The sequence below is a fragment of the Sceloporus undulatus genome, chromosome 6 (assembly GCF_019175285.1).
Source record: "Sceloporus undulatus isolate JIND9_A2432 ecotype Alabama chromosome 6, SceUnd_v1.1, whole genome shotgun sequence".
Lineage (NCBI taxonomy): Eukaryota > Metazoa > Chordata > Lepidosauria > Squamata > Phrynosomatidae > Sceloporus > Sceloporus undulatus.
This window is the reverse complement of record NC_056527.1, coordinates 7,265,897-7,288,119: the sequence shown is the minus strand read 5'-3', so window position 1 is coordinate 7,288,119 and position 22,223 is coordinate 7,265,897. Positions and strand designations below refer to the sequence as shown.

Genomic DNA, 22,223 nt, shown 5'->3' with positions numbered 1-22,223 from the left:
TGTTTTGAAGGAACAGGCTCCACAGTTTTATTCTGTCTGTTCGTCTCTCACTTGCTAAATTTGTTCCCTGGATAGACCTTGTCTTAACAGTCCCAAAGAGAAAATCTGCCATATTCATGTATAGTTAAGTATATACATTTTCTAGGTACACTATATTTGTCTATAATTAAGCTCAAAGCCCAAAGAAGCTCTTTCTCCAAGTTTCCAAACTGGGTAATTTTTTTTTAAAAAAAAACATTTTACTGTTTCCTAAACCTTAAAGTTTAAAAGCCAGCAGGAGGTTTGCCACTGTTTCAGTACATATTTGGACTTCTAAATTTAGCTTCTCTTTGGCCAGACGTGTGGGTTTGGGGTTACATCCAGTTCAAACATTTTGAAAGCCATATTTTTTTTAAAAAAATGACCTAGATTGCTCTGCTAAGCATTCAGCAAAGTTTTTATTTGACTTTATAATTATCTGCATTATAATTATCTGGCGTAGCATGTTAATATTTTAATTCTGCTTGAGGAAAGATGGAGGGACCATCCGAAATCTGATGCAATGTTGATTCATGGTGGTAAATTCAAATGGCTTGACTTTTTGTCCTTGTGAGTTTACATGATGAATTTGTCTTGTGGATATTATAAAACCTCCAAAACATGTGTGTGTGGGGGGAGACCAAAATAAGCTGAGCTCCCTGACATTGACCTGGGTTAGAGCATTCACACATGCCTACAAGTTTTTCTCAAAAGAACCTTCTAGACATTGGATGTTTAGGATGAATCCTTGGGAAGGGGGATCTCTTTTATGGTGTAAGACTCCTTAATAATCAATCAAAACAGCTGGATTCATGCCTGCTTGAGGAAGGCAGATAAGAACAAAGACAACAAAATGAGTTTTAAAGAGCTCAAGAACTTCCTGAAAGAAATCAACATCCTAGTTGATGACGGCTATGCTCGGCAGATTTTTGAGGTAAGGCAAATCTCTCATGTGGATGGGTCAAATTAAGTTATTTGTTAAAGTTTCCAAATGCACAAGGGTTTTTTTCACTCCTAAAAACTTTATATACTCATGTGTATAGTCAACACTCCTTATCCACAGGCTTTTTATTCACAGATTCAAGCATCCACAATTTGAAGGTATTTTCTAAAAGTATAAATTCCAAAAAGCAAACCTTGATTTTGCCATTTTGTATAAGGGTCACCATTTTACTATGCCATTGTATTTAATGGGATTTGACCATCCATGGAGTTTGATATCCACAGAGGGTCTTGAAGCAAACCCCAGTGGATACCAAAGGCCCACTGCAGAAGTTGAAAAAATTTAGGCAAAAAATTGACCCCCCCAAAACTGGATAAACTGGGTCAATGTAAGTACTGTAGTTAAATTCTTGTCCAAAAAGGAATCATTCTCTTCTCTAAGTCGAGTGGCGAAAAGTGAGAGCTTAGTCTATCCCTGGAAGAACCCAAAAGGAACATGGACCCCCTCTACTCTCACTGCCATGGTCTCACTTCTAGCATTTTTGAATACCTGGATGGGAAAATATTGCCAGCGGCAGCACTTTGATGCTTCCAAGGAGTGCTGGGAGAATCGAGAAAGTTGGTGCGTCTTTTAGGCTCTCCCAGTATGGACTAACCTCTCCCCTTTTACCACTCTACTCAGAGGGGTATTCAGATGGTGAAAATAATCTGAGTTGAATCCGGGGTTTAATCTTTGTTTTTCAGATGTATTTTGAATGCATCCAATTAGGTTTTGCGGGGAGGCTGCTCCAAACCCCACTTAACCTGGGATAATTGATATCGTTTCCCTCCTCCCTGTTTTTTTTTTAAATCACATTGTCAGCAGTGTGAATAACTGATGCAAACAGACTCGGGATAAACCAGGATAAAACAGTGCATGCCTTGAACACGTTTCAAATACTTTTGTCATTGCTGACTCCATCTTTATTAGAGAGCTTCCATATGTAAGTTCCTGCATTTACAGAGATGCACATAGATGCAGTTCCATAGTGTGAATAACAAACTCAGAATGCGTGAGTGAGATTATTTGCATTGTCACACTAAAAAAAAGATGTTTGAATGATCCCAGAGAAGAGGAAGGTTCCTTTTATTTGATAAGAATCAGTGTAGTATAGTGGTTTGAGCGTTGTACTATGACTTTGGAGACCAGGGTTCAAATCCCTGCATAGCCATGAAAACTCAGTGGGTGACTTTGGGCAGGTCACAGTCTCTCAGCCTCAGAGTACGGCAATGGCAATCCCCTTCTGAAGAAACTTGCCAAGAAACCGCTATGATAGGGCCCCTATACGTTGGAAACGACTTACAGGCAAACAGTGCACACACAATACTGCATCTTAACTTGTGCCTTTACTTCTTTTTTGACATGTGTGCATTTCCTTAGCTCCACTGGCGCTCTGTCGCCTCTCCCACACATCGCACAACCACCATTAACTTTGGTTCCCTCCTCATCCATCAAGTTTTTAGGGTGAGCACAAACAGTTATGCCTGCTGGAATGTTGTGAATTCTTTGCCATTGTTTTCCTTTGCTTTGTCCTTTACATCTTTTGTCACATGCCCTTAAGATTTACCCTCAACTTATCCATGGATCATATCAAAATCCATAATTTTGACCCCAAAACCTGCCCTCCATTTATACATGAGTTCGACTTATACATGAGTATATAAGGTAAGCATATTGGGACACAAGCTGTAATAGGCTTACTAGGCATAGGGATGGTAGGGGAAAACAGCCAGATGCATTGGTCCAGTGTCACCTATGAAACAGTTGAAACTTGCAGCCCTATAACAAAGGATGGAAGTTAGAGAAACTAGGCCTGCCTCTATAATGCAGAAATAATGCAGCTGGACAATGGGTCAATTGTCCAGCTCCCATGGGTCAATGCTATGGAATTCTGGGTTTTGTAGTATTGTGAGATATTTAGCCTTCTCTCTCAGAGAGCTCTGGTGCCCCACCAAACTACAAATCCCAGAATTTCATGGCAATAAACCATGGCAGTTAAAGCAGTGTCAGACTGCATTATTCTTGCAATGCAAATGCAGCCTTGGGCTGATTGGAAATACTGTACCAGGGTTCCAGTTCAACTCCCAATTCTTGGAGGGCAAGTTGAAGTGGAGCTGGTTCACGATGTGAGCTTTTAGGTCCTGAGACTATTTCACAATGGTCACCAGAGAGAAGTACATTCTGGGGAGGGAGGTAACATGGTAGGCACATCTCTGACTCAGTCACTGTAGTCCTGCAATGGGGTTTTGATTCATTTTTATCTAGGGGTACCACTGCTGCTATGATGAGACTTCTCCTTAAACTGTTAAGAAATAGTCCAGGTCAGGAGTCTCAAACACCTCCCAATTTGTAAACTCTGCATCTGACCAAATGCCCAATCCGCTAAATTCTTCACTCAAGTTTAGTTCATCCATAAACAGCCAAAGAAAAAAATGATACACCTCCTTGGTACCAATTGAATTTTCATTGTTAGGCAGCAAAAATTACTGTTTGCAATGTGATGAATCTGTTTTGCATTATCTAGCCCTGGCTCAGGTTGCGACCAATAAAGAAAGAAGGGATTTACCTCTTCTCTCTGCATTCACAGCAGTGTGACATATCCCAGACAGACACCTTGGAAGATTATGAGATAGAAATCTTCTATAAGTTACTGACAGAGCGAAAAGAGATAGACCGGATCTTCTCTGAACAGTCAGAGGACAAAGAGACCATGTCATTGGATAATCTGGTGAGGTTCCTCCGAGAAGTACAGCACGAAGAAGAGGCTGGACCTGAACTGGCGCTCTCTCTGATTGAGAAATATGAACCCAACGAAACTGGTAAGTTTACAACCATTGCACTGTTTTCTTGATTGACAATATTTGCATCTTTGTGTATGATGTCGCTCAGCCATGTAGACTTGAGAAGCCCATCAGGGTAAGGCATACTAGAGATAGCTTTCTCATATTTTGGTCCCCTGCATTTGATCATTGGGAATGTCCCTCCTATGACTACAAGAGATTCCATTGGGTTGTAAGGGCTATCAATCATCACTAGGGATGGAAATATACACTTATTTCCTTCCTGCATATGAGAACAAATACTTTCAGCTATTTTCTTCTTGCTCCACAAAAACACAGAGGTTTCTACACAGTTTTCAAGCACTGTTTATACTAACATCACTGGAGAATATTCATTTTTGTAAAAATGTACATGATTTTCCTGTGCAGAAGATGTATTCTGGGGCACACAACAAACAATTTGTATAATACACAATGATTCTTCCCCATAGAGGAAGCACCTAGGAACTATGGGTGAATCTATATTCTAGAAACCATGTAGTTTGACACCACTTTAACTACCATAGCTCCATCCAACAAAATCCTGGGATTTCTAGTTTTGTGAGGCACCCCACAGTTTGGCATAATTTGATGATTAGGATGATGATGATGATGATGATGATGATGATGATGATGATGATGATGATATAGTAATTATGGCACTTCTCCTTTTTTTTCTGCAGTCAGAAGACAAAGAGCCATGACCAAAGATGGCTTCCAGATGTATTTGCTGTCAGCTGATGGGAACCTATTCAATCAAAGACATAGTCATGTGTACCAGGACATGACACAGCCTCTCAGTCATTATTATATTTCATCTTCACACAACACCTACCTCATGGAGGACCAGCTGAAAGGGCCGAGCAGTACAGAGGCTTACATTAGGTACCGTGCAAGAGGGTGGCTCTAACAGTAAGGTTGCCAACAGGTGTGGAAAACACACTGAGAGTGAATGTGGTGTAGTGATTTGAGTGTTGGACTAAGACTCTGGGAGACCAGGGTTTGAACCCTCACTCAGTCAGGGAAACCCACTGGGGGAACCTGGGCAAGCTGAACATTCTTAGCCTAAGAGACAAGCAATGGCAAACCCTCTGTGAACAAATCTTGTCAAGAAAAACCCATGATAGGTTTCACCTTAGAATCACTATAAGTCAGAAATGACTGGAAGGTTCACAATAACAACAACAACAGCAACAACTCTGATGCCACCATAAAGCTAACTCTGATAAGGTAGGAAGGTCCATGGGGACATCAGTTTATCATTTTTGATTGGCTGAGCTCACCTTACCAGAAAGGTAATTTCAAATAACAAAAACTATGGGATGAGAATCATGGCAAGCACTTTTCTATATCACTTATCAGTGCACTTGAGCACTCCCTAAGCAGTTTGCAATGTGTAAGCTAATTGCTCCCAACAAGCTGGGTACTCATTTTAGCGTCCTACGGAAGGGTGCCAGGCTGAGTCAACCCTGAGCCCTTGGCTGGTATTGAACTCACAGCCTTACAGTTGGTGAGTGAGTGAAGGGCTGCAGTACAGGCATTTAACCACTGTGCCATCACTTAAAAGAAGACTGAATTAAACCTCTGATGATAAAAACACAGGTAAATGAACTATCATGTTAAATGCCATTAATTTTAACCTGTACAAAATTATTTTAAAATATACCAATAAAGACAAAAGCACAGCACACACATCCTGTAAGAAAGATTCCTTGCAACCAATTGATAATCAAATTCCCATTTAAATAAAAAGGTCTTTACCTGCTGGTTAAAGGAGAGCTGAGAGGGAGCCAGCCTAACTCTCATGGGAGGGAAATGGGGGCAGCCACTAAGATGGCCTTCTCCTGTGTCCTCATCAGAAGGATCTGTGATGGTAGTAGGACTAAGAGGAAACCCACTCCCAAGAATCTTGTCCCTTGCAGCCTCCATTTTCTTAAAACCAGGAGTGGCTGTTGGCTTCCATGTTAGTGGAGTGATGAATCTGCTCCAGAATTTAAAGATGTTGAATCTGTTTTGAGGGTAGGGTTCAGTTCTTTAGAAAGTACCTTTTAAAAGTTCAAACTAAAATCCAGAGTGGATTTAACACCTCGCTGACATGGAGGCCATCAGGTGCCAGTGCTTAAAATGTTTTCCTCTACTATGTGAAGAGCAAATGCCTTGAGTTACAAGTAGGACTATAGTTTGAAAAAGTTGCTTTTTAAGCCTACAATTCCCAGAATTGCATAAGGTTTTGTTTTTTTTTAAATAGATTAACATTTCAGCAGTGGCTCTGCATCTTTCTTCATCCATTTCTGGGAACCTCACTTTGGAGAAGGGCAGCCTGTGTCCTGATAAGTCTTTGTTCCTTTCTTTTCAGAGCCCTGACCAAGGGCTGCCGATGTGTGGAACTGGATTGCTGGGATGGCCCCAATTCTGAGCCTGTCATTTACCACGGCTACACACTCACCTCCAAGATCCTGTTCTCCGATGCTATCAAAGCCATCAAGAACTATGCTTTTAAAGTAAGGACAACTCCCCATCACAAATGGAATTCAGCAATGCAACCTGCATTTTCAGACATTTAAAAGTTTAAAACAGGGAGAGAGCAACCAGCTCTTTTCTTCTGCTTGAACAGACTTTTTGCTTTCTGTTCTGAGTAGGCATGTAAACAATACTCATATATTTTCTCAGCCTTGAATATCAAGATGCTGTGCTGAAAAAGTGGAGAACTTTGCAGTTCAGGACTCCTTTTGGGGAGGTGAACTTTATTTGTGCTAAAACACATTGTTTTTGCACAGAAGAAGGTGAAAACCTAACACTTTTGTATGATATATGCAGAATATATTGTATCCTGCAACATAAAAATGTTTTCTTTATAAAACTTCTGTACATCTGCTCAAATCAACATACTGAAGTTCAAATAAAGTACAGAGACTTTACCATTAAGGCAGCTGCTGAGAGCCAGTAGTAAGGTCTTGGAGGAGAAAATTATGGGCCAGCAGACTCGCCCTTAAGATAGTTTCTTGGCTTCAGGTTTAGTGAGAAGCTATCTTATTATTAATACTGAAGAGAGAGCTGCTCAGCCTTTGTAGATGGAATAGATGGAGGCATGAACTTGATCCTCAGACTGCAAAAATAGTGCAGAAATGTTAAGGGAACGGGAGAGAAGTTTGCAAACTGTCTTTTAAGAAACTTGCAAGTGTGAGTGCACACACACACATACACATATCTATCAAATGTATTTTCTTTCTATTTCCAGACACTCCACAAGAGAACATAAAAAGAACCAGCTATAGATTATAGTAGAATTCAAAGATATAGCTGTCTTAGTCTGTAGAGTCAGTATGTGGAGAGGTCTTGTAGCACCTTTGAGACTAATTGAAAGAAAGAAATTGGCAGCATGAGTTTTTGTCGACTTCAGTCTACTTTCTCATATGCACCAGATTATAGATTATAGAAATGAACAGATGTCTGGCTAGCATTATCTCCTCCACTTATGTTCCAGTTAAAATGCCTGGGTGAGTGAGGGAATGACTAGGAGCGCATCCACACTGTAGAAATAATGAAGTTTGATTTTAACTGTCATAGCACCATCCTACATAATCCTGGGATATGTCGTTTTGTGCGACACTGGCACTCCTTCATAGAGTTTATTCCCCTGGGATTTGTAGTAAAACTTTTATTTGTAGTAAAACTACAAATCCCAGGATTCCGTAGAATGGAATTACAGAACTTAAAGTGGGGTCAAACTGCATTGTTTCTGCGGTGTAGATTTACCCTTTGCTAGTGTGCCTTAGATTTAGCATTGTAGTGACTTGATGGACTTCCTTTGGGAATGTGAGGCTTTTCCACCACAGTGGTGCTAATTGCTGAGAAAAACCTGTTCTGGGCACCACTTAATCTTACTTTTCAAAATGAAGGTACCTGGGGTTTGCCTGAAGAGATCAGGGTTAGAGGAGTTCATTTGGAAGGAGTTTGTACATGACAGATTCATGACTGTTCTATCTGTGGTCCTCCTGCAGACTTCTCCTTATCCTGTCATCATATCCTTGGAGAATCACTGTAGCCTTGAGCAGCAGAAGATGATGGCACACCACCTCCATACTATCTTGGAAGACATGCTCTTGGTGGCACCACTTGAAGGCAACACAAATGAGTTACCTTCACCAGAGGTGAGTTTTGCAACATTTTAGTGGATGTGGTCGGGGGATTCCATGTCAGTAGAGAGTCAGTGTGAGTCTACTCTCAGTTTGTGCAAAATTCTGTTTGAACAAATAACATACTTGTGTCTTTGAAAATAGAGTGGTGATGCTCAAAAATTTGTTCTTTGTGCAAAACCCATTTTTTTTGTGCAAAAATATTGTGTGTATTGCAGCGCAGAATTATTTCTTGGAAATGACATTGGGACGCGTGAATTTTGAGATGTGTGCATATCAGGTGAAAACTATGCAAAATAATTGCTTCTGTATTATTCTTCCCTACCAGGTTTCCCAAGTTTTGGGAAACCCACATTTCATCTGGAAAGTGAGCGGTGGTGAATTTTCTTTCCCTCTTACCTAGCCAGCAGAATGGTAGAAAGAGCACTTGCCCCTGTTTCTGTTATTTCTCCATTATACCACAGACATCCATTACCTGCAACCATTCTTTGTCTTTATGTATTTTAGCAATTAAAGGGGAAGATTCTTGTGAAAGGGAAGAAGCTAAGCCTGGAGACCGAAGAAGTTTCTGATGAGGATGAAGCAGCTGAAATGGAGGATGAAACTGTGAACAGTGAGGTGGAAAGGAAGAGAATGGTGAATCAGTGCTCCTTTCAGGTTCCCTTGGGACAGACTAAGTTCTCAACCTTTGCCACACTATTTAGAGAAAGGGATAATTCCTCTTTTTGATAAGAGTTAAGATACAGTGCAGTGGGCCCTTGCTATCCACTGGGGTTTGGTTCCAGGATTCCCATGGATAACTAAATCTGTGGGTGCGCAAATCCCATTAAATACAATGGCACAGTAAAATAATGTTGCTTATATAAAATGGCAAAATGAAAATTTGCTTTTTGGAATTCATTTAAATATGTGTGTGTGTGTGTGTGTGTGTGTGCAGAATCCACAGATACAGAGGGCCAACTATACTTACATTCATCCATGGATAAGTCAACTTGGGTTTTTTGGGGTCAATTTTTTGACTAAATTTCTAGACTTATATACATGCATATATGCAGTATATTTCTGGGGTTGTTAAGATATACAAGAGTGCATACCTGATAACATGGCCACACTTGTTATGTAGTCCCATGGTGGGTGGGGTCCTGTTGAGAAACTTAGGCCTGTTATAGACGGGCCTAAAAGTGCGCGCTCCACGCGTACTAGGGTTAGGAAGCGGCGGCGCTTCTGCACACCCCCAACTCTAGCATGTGCGGAGTGCACACAAAATGGCAGCGGCCGTTCTACACAGCCGCCGCCATTACGACGTCACGACCACACTGCTTCTAAATGGGGCAGCGCGGTTGTGATGTAGTGGGGCCGCGCGAGGGCGTATAGAGCGCCCTTTCTGCGGCCCCAGAAGGAGCTCTGTTTCGGAGCTCCTTCCAGGTTTGCATTGCTGGGCGCAGCCTTTACATGGCTGTGCCCAGCGACACAGAGAAGAAAGGGGCCAAGCGGCCCCTTTCTCCTCCTCCCCGTCGTCATCAGGTGTCCTCGGGGCTTGAAGCCCCAAGGACACCCCTTTCCAGGCCGCGGGGAACCGGCCTTTTGCCCCTTCCTCGTGGCCCAGAAAGTGGCAGATCGGGGCCTCGGAGGCTGCTGTTGTGGCAGCTGAGGCCCTGATACACCGGGGAAAGGAGCACCTACAGGTTACAGGTCTGTAATGTGCCTTAATAAGGAAAATGTGTATATTTTTAGTCCCCTGACAGGTAAAGAATTTGATAGGTGGTAACCTAAAGCTTTCAACTTCACTTATTCTCTCTTAGAGTGACAAGCTAAAGCTTGCCAAGGAGCTGTCTGACACAGTTATCTACTGCAAAAGTGTCCACTTCGGAGGTTTCAGTGACACAAGTCCCCCAGCATACAATGAGATGTCATCCTTCACGGAGAGCAAAGCTCTTAAGCTGGTCCAGGAATCTGGTATGTAGCTAAGAGGAATGTGCAAATCTCACTTGACATAAAAACGTTCTGGGTTAGAACAAAGTTTACTTAGCCCAGCATTCTCCTTTTGTCAGAGCCATTAGGGATCCTAGTTGGCTTGCAGCAATGTTCTTCCATTCTTGTTTCTACCCAACACTTCATAGAGTGAGGTATACTGCCTCTGAATATTGAGGCTCCATTCAGCAACTTTGTTAAGTACTTGTTGGCAGATAATTAAGCAAAAACAAACACTAGTAGCTATCACCATATTATGTGGCAACAAATGTCGCAAGTTAATAATGGTCTAAATCCAACTGCCAGTTGCATCTAAAAGGTAAGAGGATTGTGTATATCCCACTGAAGCAATGGAATTTACACAAATATTGACTTACTATTCGGTGATTGATTCAGTAGATCTTCTCTGTTTGGGACTAACAATTAGATTTAATCCTTCTATAAAGAACTGTTTCCTTTTGTTTATGTTCCTGAACTTTTTCAAAAACAATTCTTATTTAACTTTTTAAGTGCAAGTACAAAAATAAGAAAAAGGAGAAAATAAAATAAATAAAAGAGGAAGAGGAAGGAAAAGGGGAGGAGGAAAATGCACAAGGTATAGCCATTGCTAAACACACATCATGGTACAAGCTGATTGTATATCCAAAACCAAACAAAAATAATCCACCTGAAGTTGGCATTTGTAAGATACTCACATTCTATTTGGCATAACCTTTCTGAGATTGCAGACTACTTCATCCAGTGTCGTTACACTCTTCGTTGGTTTTGTTGTGGTTGTTTTGTTAAGATTGGCTTTATTTTTGTTAAGATTGGCTTTATTTTGTTAATGCATAGTTAGAGCATTAAGATGCACTGAATGATGTATGATGACTATTTGTCTTTCCAGTCTTGAAATATAAGTCCTTTTTTGCAAGATCAAACACATTACTACTTAATTAAATTCTGTATTCCAAGAATATAATTTTAAAATAAATAAGAATCCACAAAAATCCAGAATTTTGCAAACACAAAGTTGCTATGTTGCAGTATATCCAGATGCAACTATGTTCCTGAACCTTTTCAGCTAGCCCAGTCTAAAACTAACTTAATCTAAGGTCTGAATTCTGTCGTTAGTTCCAAATATAGCAGACTAATTGGACCAATGTATTATTATTATTATTAACCTTTATTTATGAAGCGCTGTAAATTTACACAGCGCTGTACATACAATCTTTTTAGTTAGATGGTTCCCTGCCCTGGGGCTTACAATCTAAAAAGACATGACACAGAAGGAGAAGGGAGTGGTGAAGGGAAAGGGTAAGAGGTCCAGCAGTTCCTCTCTACCTCCAAGGCCTGGACCAAGGCAGATGGACTGGAGGGAGGGCTTGGAAGGATCCTTCCACCTCAAGCTCATTGCCTAACACATTTGCTGTTCCCTTTCAAGAAATGCACCCTACAGTTTGGGGACAGGTCCTCCCTGATGCTCAAAGGTAATGGTACCAGTCAGTCACTAAAAATATACAAGTGTCAAGCCAAGTCAAGTCAGTGTGTCATTTTTACCAAGTAAAGTCCAAGTCAAGTCATTGAAGCAACTTGAGTCCAACTGAAGTCTAAGTCAATTGACTCAAGTCTACATCACTGGATGTGACTGAGTGTGCTCAGGTGGTGTGAAACTCCAATATTGTGTATGAGGGAAAAAGACTGCCCTCTTTCTTTGTGCTTATTCCAGGAACCAGCTTCATCCGTCACAACGTCAGGCATCTAAGCAGGATCTACCCAGCAGGATGGAGGACAGATTCTTCTAACTATAACCCAGTCGACATGTGGAATGTGGGCTGCCAGATAGGTAAATACAGTGGAGTGAGCTGTGAACCAACCAGGTTGTTTAAATTATTGGGGGTGGATTGAGATATAGTTCTGCTGAAAGTAGATAATAAAAATTATTATCTTAAACTGGTCATGACTAAATTGAATCTCATGGATTTCAATGGGTCTCCCTCGAGTATGGCTTAATCTGAATCTAGCCCCATGAGGTTTGTTCATGAATTTCTTGAGAATTACTGTAGGTGGGATGGAAGCTGCAGGAGTGATTAGAAGAACAAAGCCCTTTTTGCAAACTTCTCATTAAAATTCTGCACCGAGAGCCAAAGGATTCATGTCTTTAATAGCATTATTTTGTGCTTGAATCCAATGTTGTGTCCCACCACCAAAACCGATTGCTCCTTTTTGCCTCTATCGTGGTCCTGTTCCAAATCAGGTCTTTTATATTGCATCGAGACTGAGAGAGAAAGAGGAAGGGAGTGGGAGAGGGAAAGATATTTGTTTAGCATTCCAGCTGAGAGCAAGATCTCAGACAGACTTTACTCTGAAAGAGGAATACTGGTTTGCAGCTTCTATTTGATTGTCATGGTAAAACTGATACAAGGGCAGGTGGAGCCTTCCATGTCAGTGAAAGTAAATGTTGTTGTTGTGTACCTTCAAGCTGTTTTGGATTTACAGTGGCCTGAAAGCGAATCTATCATGGGGTTTTCTTGGCAAGATTTGTTCAGAGAGGCTTGCTTTTGCATCCCTCGGAGGGTGAGAGAGTGTAACATACCCAGGTCACCCAGTATGTTTCCACACCAAGCGTGGATTTGAACCCTGGTTTCCAGAGTTATAGTCCAATACTCTCCAAATTTTACTCCTGTAAACTTTGGTGGTGTTCAAGGTGCTGAACCTATTCTGTGAATTGAGATCAGTGCCTTGAGCAGCTCCTTTAAAATCCTTTAAAATCTGGACTATAACCTAGGATGGATCCATTGCCCATTTCTCATGGAAACTGCTTACTGGAATGAAAACTATGAATAAAACTATGAATAATACTGGAATGAAAACTATGAATAATATTCCCTGAGCAGGAATTTGGTTTATAAACCAGTACTTACCGAGTGTTGTTAAAACTGGTTAATTTTAAGTTTATTTCATTGGCTTAAAACAGGTCATGTAATAGGGAAAATTAGATGAGTGATCGGGCGAAGAAATGCTTATTGCTGATTATTTTACAATCAGTATTGTGTGTAAGTTTAGGATGTTTTATGATGGGATATTTGGTATTGTTCTAAGTGTTGATGTTTTAATTGAAAACAATAAACATGATTATCAAAAATCAAAGCAAGACCCACACCATTTAATTGTATTTTCTCTCCCACATTAGTTGCCTTGAATTTTCAGTCCAAAGGACTAGAAATGGATGTCCACCAGGGCCGATTCCAGGACAATGGATTATGCGGGTATGTCCTAAAGCCAGAATTTCTTCGGGATGAGCAATCTGAATTCAACCCCAAATTCATCACAGAAGGGTCATGGCAGACCCAGAAGAAACTCCAAGTTAGGGTAAGTGTTGAAACAGAAAGCTATCAAGAGGGGAACCTTGCTCAAAGCGGATTAATTGGGAAATGACCATTGTATTTCCAGAACCTTGTTGTTGAGTTTAGTACACAGTTTAGAAAAGTCACTTTGGGGGACATATAGCACTCAGAATCTCCCAGCCAGTATGGTCAGTGGGATTCTGGGTATTGTTGTTCCAAAACTGACTTTTCTAAGTTCTAATTCAGTGTACATGTACATAAGCATACTTGATCAGATAAAACGACTGCAAATCAGAGCTTAATTTTATGCAACAGTTTCCTCAGTTCCAAACCACAGCTCAGTTTGATAGAATAGTTCCTCAGGGGTTAAAAATATTTTTTCTTACAGGGACTATATGCATGGGCCAAAATGCCCACTCACCGCCAGCCTGGCCTTATCCTGTTCAGATAGCACAGACCAACAGTCTCAGGAAGGGAATAGGTAGACAGGATGTCATTTTGGTGGATCCAGCTCAATTCTGGCCCAACCGAACCTTAGCCCCATTTTAATAAACTGACCATTTCTTAAAAGAGTTTCCCAGAAACCCCACTGTGATGGCTGGTAGTTCAGATGATCATGCACCTCTTACCTACCACTGCTGCCGCCATTCTCCTTACAGCCTCCTGTTGTGGCCTGTGATGTTAGACGGCAGCACCTGGCTATGTGGGTGATGCCAGGAGCCACATTTTTGGCTTCATCCACATGGCCAGGCTCCCTTTTTCTGCTCTTGTGGACTAGGACAAGAACCTACAAGAAGAATGGCAGCAGCAGTGATGGGCAAGTCAGTGGCGGTGGCTTCATAGCATGGCAGTGGGCTGGCATCTGAAAACTCTCGGTCGCCGTTAAGTGCTGAAGGCAGGAACAGGTTGGATCTGTGGGTTAAATATGATGGTGTTGACCCATTCTATTCTGCCCATGCATTCGGGCCCATTGTCTCCAATCGTTCATCAGATATAATAGCAGAAGAAGCTTGCAGTTGGATGGGCAACCTGCCACAGGCCAATCCATCCTAAGGGCTGATGTCTTGCTTTCCCTGATCTAAATTGTGAAATATCCATGGTCACAGATTGAGGAACAAAACTGTTGGTGTTCCATTAATGGGAAAAAAAATTCTAGACCAATAATATTTGCTATGGAACCCCAATGTTCCTGTGTGAATCCTCTGAAGTCATGATGGGAATCCAAGCCTTTATGGTTGTTTCCCTTGGTTTCTTTCTTTCCTTACAGATCATCTCCGGCCAGCAGCTGCCCAAGGTTAACAAAAGCAAAAACTCCATTGTGGATCCGAGGGTGATTGTGGAGATTCACGGTCTCCAGATGGACAACGACAAGAAGCAAACCAAAGTCATCGATAATAACGGTAAGAGGAGAGACCTTCTGTTGATCAGGGCAAATATTAGAGAAAGGGTGAGGAAAATGCAACCTGTGGGCCACATGTGACCCATTAAACCATGCATTGCTGGAAAATATTTTAAAGGTATATACATTCCAAAAAGAAAACCATGATTTTTGTCATTTTATATAAGGGACACCATTTTACTATACCACTGTATTTAATGGGACTTGAGCCTCCACAGATTTTGGTATCCCACAGGTGATCCTGGAACCAAATCCCACAGACTAACAAGGACCCAGTGTATCATGAATCCCATTTTGTTCAGATATAAAGCCAATTAATAAATAAATAAACATTATTATTATTATTATTATTATTATTAACCTTTATTTATGAAGCGCTGTAAATTTACACAGCGCTGTACATGCAATCTTTTTAGTTAGATGGTTCCCTACTGATTTCATCATTAGAAAAAGGTCTTGAGAGAACCAAGTGCAGAGCTGACAAGACTTACTGGTGGGTCTGTATTCATCTTTTGGGAATTACTGCTCTAGGGCATACCCTCCTTGGTCTCCCATAAGAAAGATGGGGTCTTTTTGGCATCTGAGACCTAAGGTTTCTGTGGTGATGAGAATGGAACAAGAATTTGAACCTCATTTGCTGCCCTGACTGATTAAAAAAAAAAATCTCTGGTTTCCTAAAACCGAGGAGCCCTTTCTTCTATCTTTTCACAGTAATGAAAAACATCAATAGCTGCTGTGTTTGCTTTAGTCCCAGAGAACGAAGAAATCTGAAGCAGATGCCTTTAGCCAGGAATCTCACAAAAAGGTCTTTCATTGCTTGTTGAAGAGGAAAAGTACTCTTGTATCCAAAGCTACCAATAGCTGACAAAACTCTTGGCATATATTTTGCTCACTTAAGTAAAGGGGCCCTTAGCTTAGCGTTCATGTCAAAACTTAAATTCAAATTTGCAGGCATGCACACAGTACAGTCTTCTCATAAGATGATAAGGCATTTGGGAAGGAAAAAGCATTTAATAATAATGATATTACAGTTGGCCCTCCAAATCTACAGATCCTGCATCCATGGATTCCACCATCCATGGCTTGAAAATATTCCTCCCCTCGCCCCCCAAAATCCAAAAAGCAGGTCTTGATTTTGCCATTTTATGTAAGGGACACCATTTTCCTACACCATTGTATTTAATGAGAGTTGAGCATCCATGGATTTCCCATGGGGGAAACTAAACCCCAGTGGATGAGGATGAGGATTATTTCTTCCCTGCCTCTCTTCGTGGATCAAGTGGGGAACAGCAACAGATTAAAATCCAACACATATAATTTAAAAACACATCAGCCAAAACACACAAACCAGTTAAAGTACATCTGTTTAAAAGAACATACAGTATAAGACTAATACACATTAAAACAATCAACAATCAACCCATAGTTTAAAATTCATAATTTAAAATTTATAATTTAAAAATCTGCTGGTAGAGACTTGTCTTTAATGTTGTTTTAAATTCAGACAGCAGAATTTAAATCAGCAGAACCTACAGCATGTGGAACTATACTACAACTGTCCATTCATTAATCCCTGGACATACCATCGCTTCAATCCTCACCCAGCTGTTCTGCAGCTGGTAAGAGTGGAAAGGGATTGGAGAATCATCTGGCTGTGTCCCCAGAGCCAGATGCGAAATGATAACATCATCTGCTGATCTCTGCTGTGGAGATAATCATTTTGGATCTGGTTACAGGAACACAGAGAATCAGTGTGGCATAGTAGTTTGAGTGTTGAACTCTGGAGGTCAGGGTTCAGTTTCTTACCCAGCCATAAAACCTGCTGAGTGACCTTGGGCAAGTCACACTCTCTCAGCCTCAGGAGAAGGCAATGGCAAACCTCCTCTGAACAAATCTTGCCAAGAAAACACCATGATAGGATCACCTTGGGGTCGCCATAAGTCAGAAATGACTTGAAGGCACACAACAACAACAACAACCAAGAACATAGCCAGATGCTTCTCTGTCTTTACTGACATGAAAGTGCCCACCTGCAACTATTACTCATGTCAGTAAAGCCGTAAATTTGCTCCAAGTTTTAGTCTAAACTTTAAAGAAGGTATGCAAAGCACTAAACCTATTTTGCTATAGGGCTAAGCAATTTGAATAGTTCTTTGGCTGAATCTACATTGCAGAAATAATGCAGTTTGACACTATTTTAATTGTGATGGCTTCATGCTATGGAATCCTGGGATTTGTAGTTTGGTATGGCACCAGAGCTCTCTGACAGAGAAGGCTAGATATCTCCCAAAAGTACAACCCCCAGAATTCCATAGCATTGGCGGTTAAAGGGGTGTCAAACTGCATTATTTCTGCAGTGCGAATTCAGCCTTTGACTAATTGTATGTTTGTTGTGTTGTTTTTCTTCATGCTCAGTTTTTACTCTCACTTTCCCCTAGGTTTTAAGCCAACATGGAATGAAACATTTGAGTTCAAAATACACGTTCCTAAGCTGGCCCTGGTCCGCTTCATGGTGGAAGATTTTGACGCTTCCACAAAAAATGATTTTATTGGACAGTTCACGGCTCCCTTCATGAGTCTGAAGCGAGGTGAGTCTCTTTGCTCTTTAACCAGAAAGCAACTCTTTATCTGAACAAGGCAGCAGGGAGATTGTGCGATGTCAGCTCACACAACACAACTTTTATTGCAATCCTGTTTAATGCATTTTTTGCTATTATTATGAGTGGCCTTAGTGGCCCCTTTTCAGTGGCTAAATTTGGTATTTTCAAATGAGATGTTAATAATAATAATAATAAACCAGAGCAGAAGCCCTTAATGAAGGAATCTCCTAGGAGTACCTTGCCCTCTACTGTTTAAGTAGGGCAGTGTTTCCTAAAATTTGGTTTATTGAAGCCCATTTCTTTTCCAAAGTATAACTGTTGGGTCAGTTTACTTATAGAGATACACACAGATACCCACATTCATTCACTCTCACTCAGGGTTAACATGTGTAATGTGTTACTGCACGTCTAGCTGAGCCATCCTATGTGTGATCATCTTTTGTCTTGGCAGGCCTGGTGCATGGGGACCCTGTACAGAGTGGTGTCATTGGGGTTGGCGTCACCCAATGCAATGACTCATAGTGCCTTAGGAATGATTTTGTAATAATGTTACTCTTAAATTGTAATTCCATTACCCTGTATATCACTGAACCAGTGTGGTGTAGTGGTTTGAGAATTGGACTAGGACTCTGGAGACCAGGATTCAAATCCTGGCTTGCCCATGGAAACATGTTGAGTGACCTTGGGCCAGTCACACTCTCTCAGCCTCAGAGGATGACAATGGCAAACCTGCTCTGAAGTAACTGGCCAAGAGAAACCCCATGTTACGTTTACTTTAGGTTTGCCATAAGTCAGAAATGACTTGAAGGCATACAACAACAATGGCAATAATTGTGACATAAACAACTAGCAAAATTAAAATTAAATCTTTAAATTACATGATCATACATACAGGTTAAATGTACTTAGGCCTGTTACAGACAGCCAAAATAAAGCTGCTTCGAGTCACAGTGGAGGTATGGTGTTTCAATGATGCATGTGTCTTAAGAGACCAGAAGCCACACCAAAGCTGCACTCCAGTCCTTAGTCTTGCATGTACCACTTTATCCAGCACTGATGTTTGTTGTTATATGGTTTCGTGCAGCCACTGTTGAAAGGTACCAAACAGATGCCACATAACAACTTAAATGTAATACCTTTCGCTCACTTTCTCTCTTTCTCTGCAATCTCTAGGCTATCGTCATATTCACCTCTTGACAAAGAATGGAGACCAGTACCCATCTGCTACGCTCTTTGTGCATATCAATATTCTGGACAGTGATTAAATAACACATCCCAATCTTCGTTGGCTGTTCAGGTGATTTGTCTTCACATTCCAAAATGGACTTGGCTCTTGAGCTGCGATGGAAGAGCTATGATGGTTTTTGGCCTCCGTGGAAGCCTTAATACATCTCCAGAGTGCAGACCTCACTGCCATGAATGTTATGGTGAAGACTGCCTTCCTGTACTTAATTTGGAAATATTTTGGACAAAATTTATTTAAACTGACAACTTTAAGCTTTGACATTCATAAGCCTGGCTTTTCCTGAATCCTAGCTGCTGTTACTAAGGGGAAAGAAAAGGCATGTAGCATACTGAGAAACATTCCAGTTAAGATATTAAGAGACAAATTTATAAAGGGGTTACTTTATCCTAGTGAGTTTCACATCCTGGCTTGCATTTCATTAGTGCTTATGGAGTCATTATCAGGACTTGTACCACAGGATCCATTTTGTGCCCTTTATCGAAAGAATAATAATTTCTTATATCAACTTTCAGTTTTTAAAAAAGTTGCTGGTCTTCAAGGTAGGCTTAGAATGGTGCAGACATTTTCTTCTGCAGTCTTGAAAGCCAAGGGAGTCTCTGAATGAAGTTTCCATCCATGCTCATCCTTTTAAGCAGGATAGTGTGCAATTTGAAGCACAAGAATCATCACAATTTGACACCATGAAAAGTTGGATCCTGCAAACTGTGTACATCATGGAAAGTACCTGTGGATGACTTCAGATTTACTTCTTCCACTCAAGGCCAACTATCTGCATAATACACTTCCCAGCTCCTTCCATACAACCAGAGGAATTCCTCAGCAACTTTCAGGACTTCTGAGATTTCACATGCATTACTTTCACACTATCAAGCTTGGATTAGGAACCAAAAGGACTAGTAACTTTCTTCTAGAAACTCAAAACTTCCCAAGATGCTGCTTTCTGAAGCCAATACTACATTCTGCCGTATTTTTGCTGTTCCAATGTGGAACAGCAGTGAGTGCAAACCTTCATTTTTTAACAGCTAAACGTGTGTGTTTGTTTTTAAAACTCCTAAGACTGTGTCCTCTGTATGTGTTTGTCTGCCTGCAGTTTCATGATTAGAAACTGGGTCAAACATATAATCACAATGGGATGGATCTGGTCACAGTTATATTTAGAGCTCAGTAAACCCACTGAAACCAATGGGATTTAAGTTAGCCCATCTGGATTCATCACACATGTGGATTTTTTTTTTTTGGGTAAATGAATTGTAACTGCTTGATCTTTTATACTGATTTCTAAAATTATTTTTAATGGGGAAAAAATGAAGTGCCAAGATCATTTTATAGTTATTGTTTGTTCTCTCAGCACCTTTGACTCATTTCTGTATTTGAGGGAGCAGCGGGTAGGCAAAGGAATTATAAATGTTTTTATCCAAACACAGTTGATGTCAGTGGAAATTCATCTTAATGGTAGCAAATTCCAATGCTTGGAAGAAATTAATCACAGATCACAGGACTGGTATTAGAAACAACCAGATTCCTGCTCCACTTCCATTAGTTTCTGATTATTAGTGTCTTGGAGCATTATGCTGTTATGTGTAGCCATGATTTTCCTTGAAACAATGAGGACTAGAAGCTTCTGGTGAATTCAGAGAATCAAACATCCAGAAGCTTTGAAAGAGAGATCTATTGCACAGTTTAAGATCTTATACCATGCTGCTTTTTTCATGTTATGTACAAGATACAAAATCCATGCACACAAACTAGCCAAAGTTAAACAATTCTAAATTGTTCCATAGATTGTAATGGCAGAAATTTAAGCATATGCTCAGCCCTCCCAATCTGTGAGCCTTAAAACAAGTGGATTTTTGCCACTAGTTATTTAGTTTTCTGTATCAAGTTGTGAAAACACTGTTCTGCAGATATTTTTGTACCAAATACTCTTTCTATATTTGATGTGCATTCAACATCTGGGATGGCCTTCACTCTTGAAGGGAGACAAAAGTTTTATTTGCCTATCAATGCAATCCGTTTCATCCATCCCTTGGGGGATAAGGGCTTTTTCACAGTCTTATCTCATGGCAACAAGCTTGAAGCTTGCTTCCATTTTGACTACATTAATATAATTAATCCCAAACTTATACCAAAGTAATTGAATTTGAAAACAGCGAGGATCCTTGGCTTGCTTCAAGACGTAGCTGTATGAACAGCAAGGGTAATTGAATTCATTTGTAGTTTTGCAGTTTCATTTTGAAGCAGGTGGTTTTGAGAGTTTGAGAGAATTACAGTTTGAGGTAGATTTTTAAAACTAAATCTACCAGAATTCTCCAGTTTCATGGAGGGGATTCTGGGAACTGTATTCCAAAAAATGTGAACTTTCCCAAGCTCCAAAGATGCTTCAAGAGAATCAGCAAAGTTGTGTAGGCAGGCAGTGCTGCTTATTTGCAAAGAGGTCAAGATAATAAACCTCTCTCCTTGTGGTCAAGTAGTTGCTACTGTGTCACAAAATGGGTCCCCCAAATTACAAAGTTCCTGCCTCACTTTCATTTCATCTACAAAATATGCATCTGCGTGCACAACAATCGGCAGCACTCCAACATCCCCTCAGCATAGCATATGTGTCTGCATGTGGAGATATGCTGTGTTGACACTACACAACCCCTGTGCAGAAGGGTAACATTGGGCAGCACATACTATTGAGCCATGTGCAACAAGAATGTGAAATGTGCAAACTCCATGGTCAATAATTCACCCTGCCTGCTTAGCATGACATGCCTGTGTATGTCACTAACATGCATAAGTCTTGCTATGCAAGCAGGGTGAATTATTACTGGCTCTGGAGTCTGCTGTTGTGCATTTCAGTTTTACATTCTGTTTGCACAATGCATATCCGGTTATACATTGCTCAATACCAACTAGTCATTTAGAGCCAGTGTAGTGTAGTGGTTTTAGTGTTGGACTATGACTCTGGAGACCAGGGGTTTGATTCCACTTAAGCCATGAAATTTGCTTGTTGATCTTGGGCAAGTCACATGCTCTCAGCTTTAGGGAAAGGCAATGGCAAACCTCTGAACAAATCTTGCCAAGAAAACCCCATGATCATCTTAGGATTGCCATAAGTTGGAAATTATTTGAAGGCACACAACAACAACAACAACAACAACAACAACAACATGTCACTAACAGGATGCCAGCTGCTATGTGCAGTGCATAACACAATTGCACATCCATGTGAAATACTGCTGCTTCACTTTTGCAAAGTGTCCAACTGTACCTGTAGGAGAACATATGTGTGCGTAAGTGACCATCAAGATTCAGGCCATAGTCTTCTGCTTTTAACCCTCCCATATTTTCCCAAAATTTCTTCCAGCTTCCCCCATCCCACCCCATAAATCCATGAAGAATGAGAAGAGAGGTTAAACACACAATGCCTTTTGACTGGCAGCATTAAAAGTGCTCCATTTGGAAACATCCCTGGTTGAGAATCAGGCCCTTATAACCATTAATAACCCTATTCTAGATGCAATCATAGGATGGTGAACTAAAACAAACAAATGACAATAAATCCTGTGGAAAACCCATGTGTGCCTTTGTTTTATAAAAAATATCCAAATAACACTACAGAGTTAAGAAGGATGATGACAATATGGCATTAATAATATATTTTTGAATTGTTGTGATTAAAATGAATGAAAATGGATAAAAAATGATATTTTTTAATGTTTGATTTTTCCCCCTTCTCCA

General features: G+C 40.6%; 1 protein-coding gene across 1 annotated transcript; it reads left to right on the top strand.

Annotated features, from left to right (window-relative positions):
- Positions 1-817: 817 nt before the first annotated feature.
- Positions 818-22,179, top strand: PLCD1 (phospholipase C delta 1). The gene is made up of 12 exons (XM_042474299.1): positions 818-952; positions 3,588-3,819; positions 4,503-4,704; positions 6,176-6,320; positions 7,821-7,970; positions 8,463-8,612; positions 9,758-9,911; positions 11,635-11,751; positions 13,099-13,277; positions 14,520-14,652; positions 17,090-17,239; positions 18,425-22,179. Exons 1-12 carry the CDS (start codon positions 872-874, stop codon positions 18,514-18,516), a joined length of 1,785 nt encoding a protein of 594 aa, XP_042330233.1. The 5' UTR covers positions 818-871; the 3' UTR covers positions 18,517-22,179.
- The last annotated feature ends 44 nt before the right edge of the window (positions 22,180-22,223 follow it).

Coding starts and splice junctions, on each gene's coding strand:
- PLCD1 (XM_042474299.1), top strand. CDS start 872: ATGAGTTTTAAAGAGCTCAAGAACTTCCTGAAAGAAATCAACATCCTA. Junction 953..3,587: donor ATGCTCGGCAGATTTTTGAG/GTAAGGCAAATC, acceptor CTGCATTCACAG/CAGTGTGACATATCCCAGAC. Junction 13,278..14,519: donor AGAAGAAACTCCAAGTTAGG/GTAAGTGTTGAA, acceptor CTTTCCTTACAG/ATCATCTCCGGCCAGCAGCT.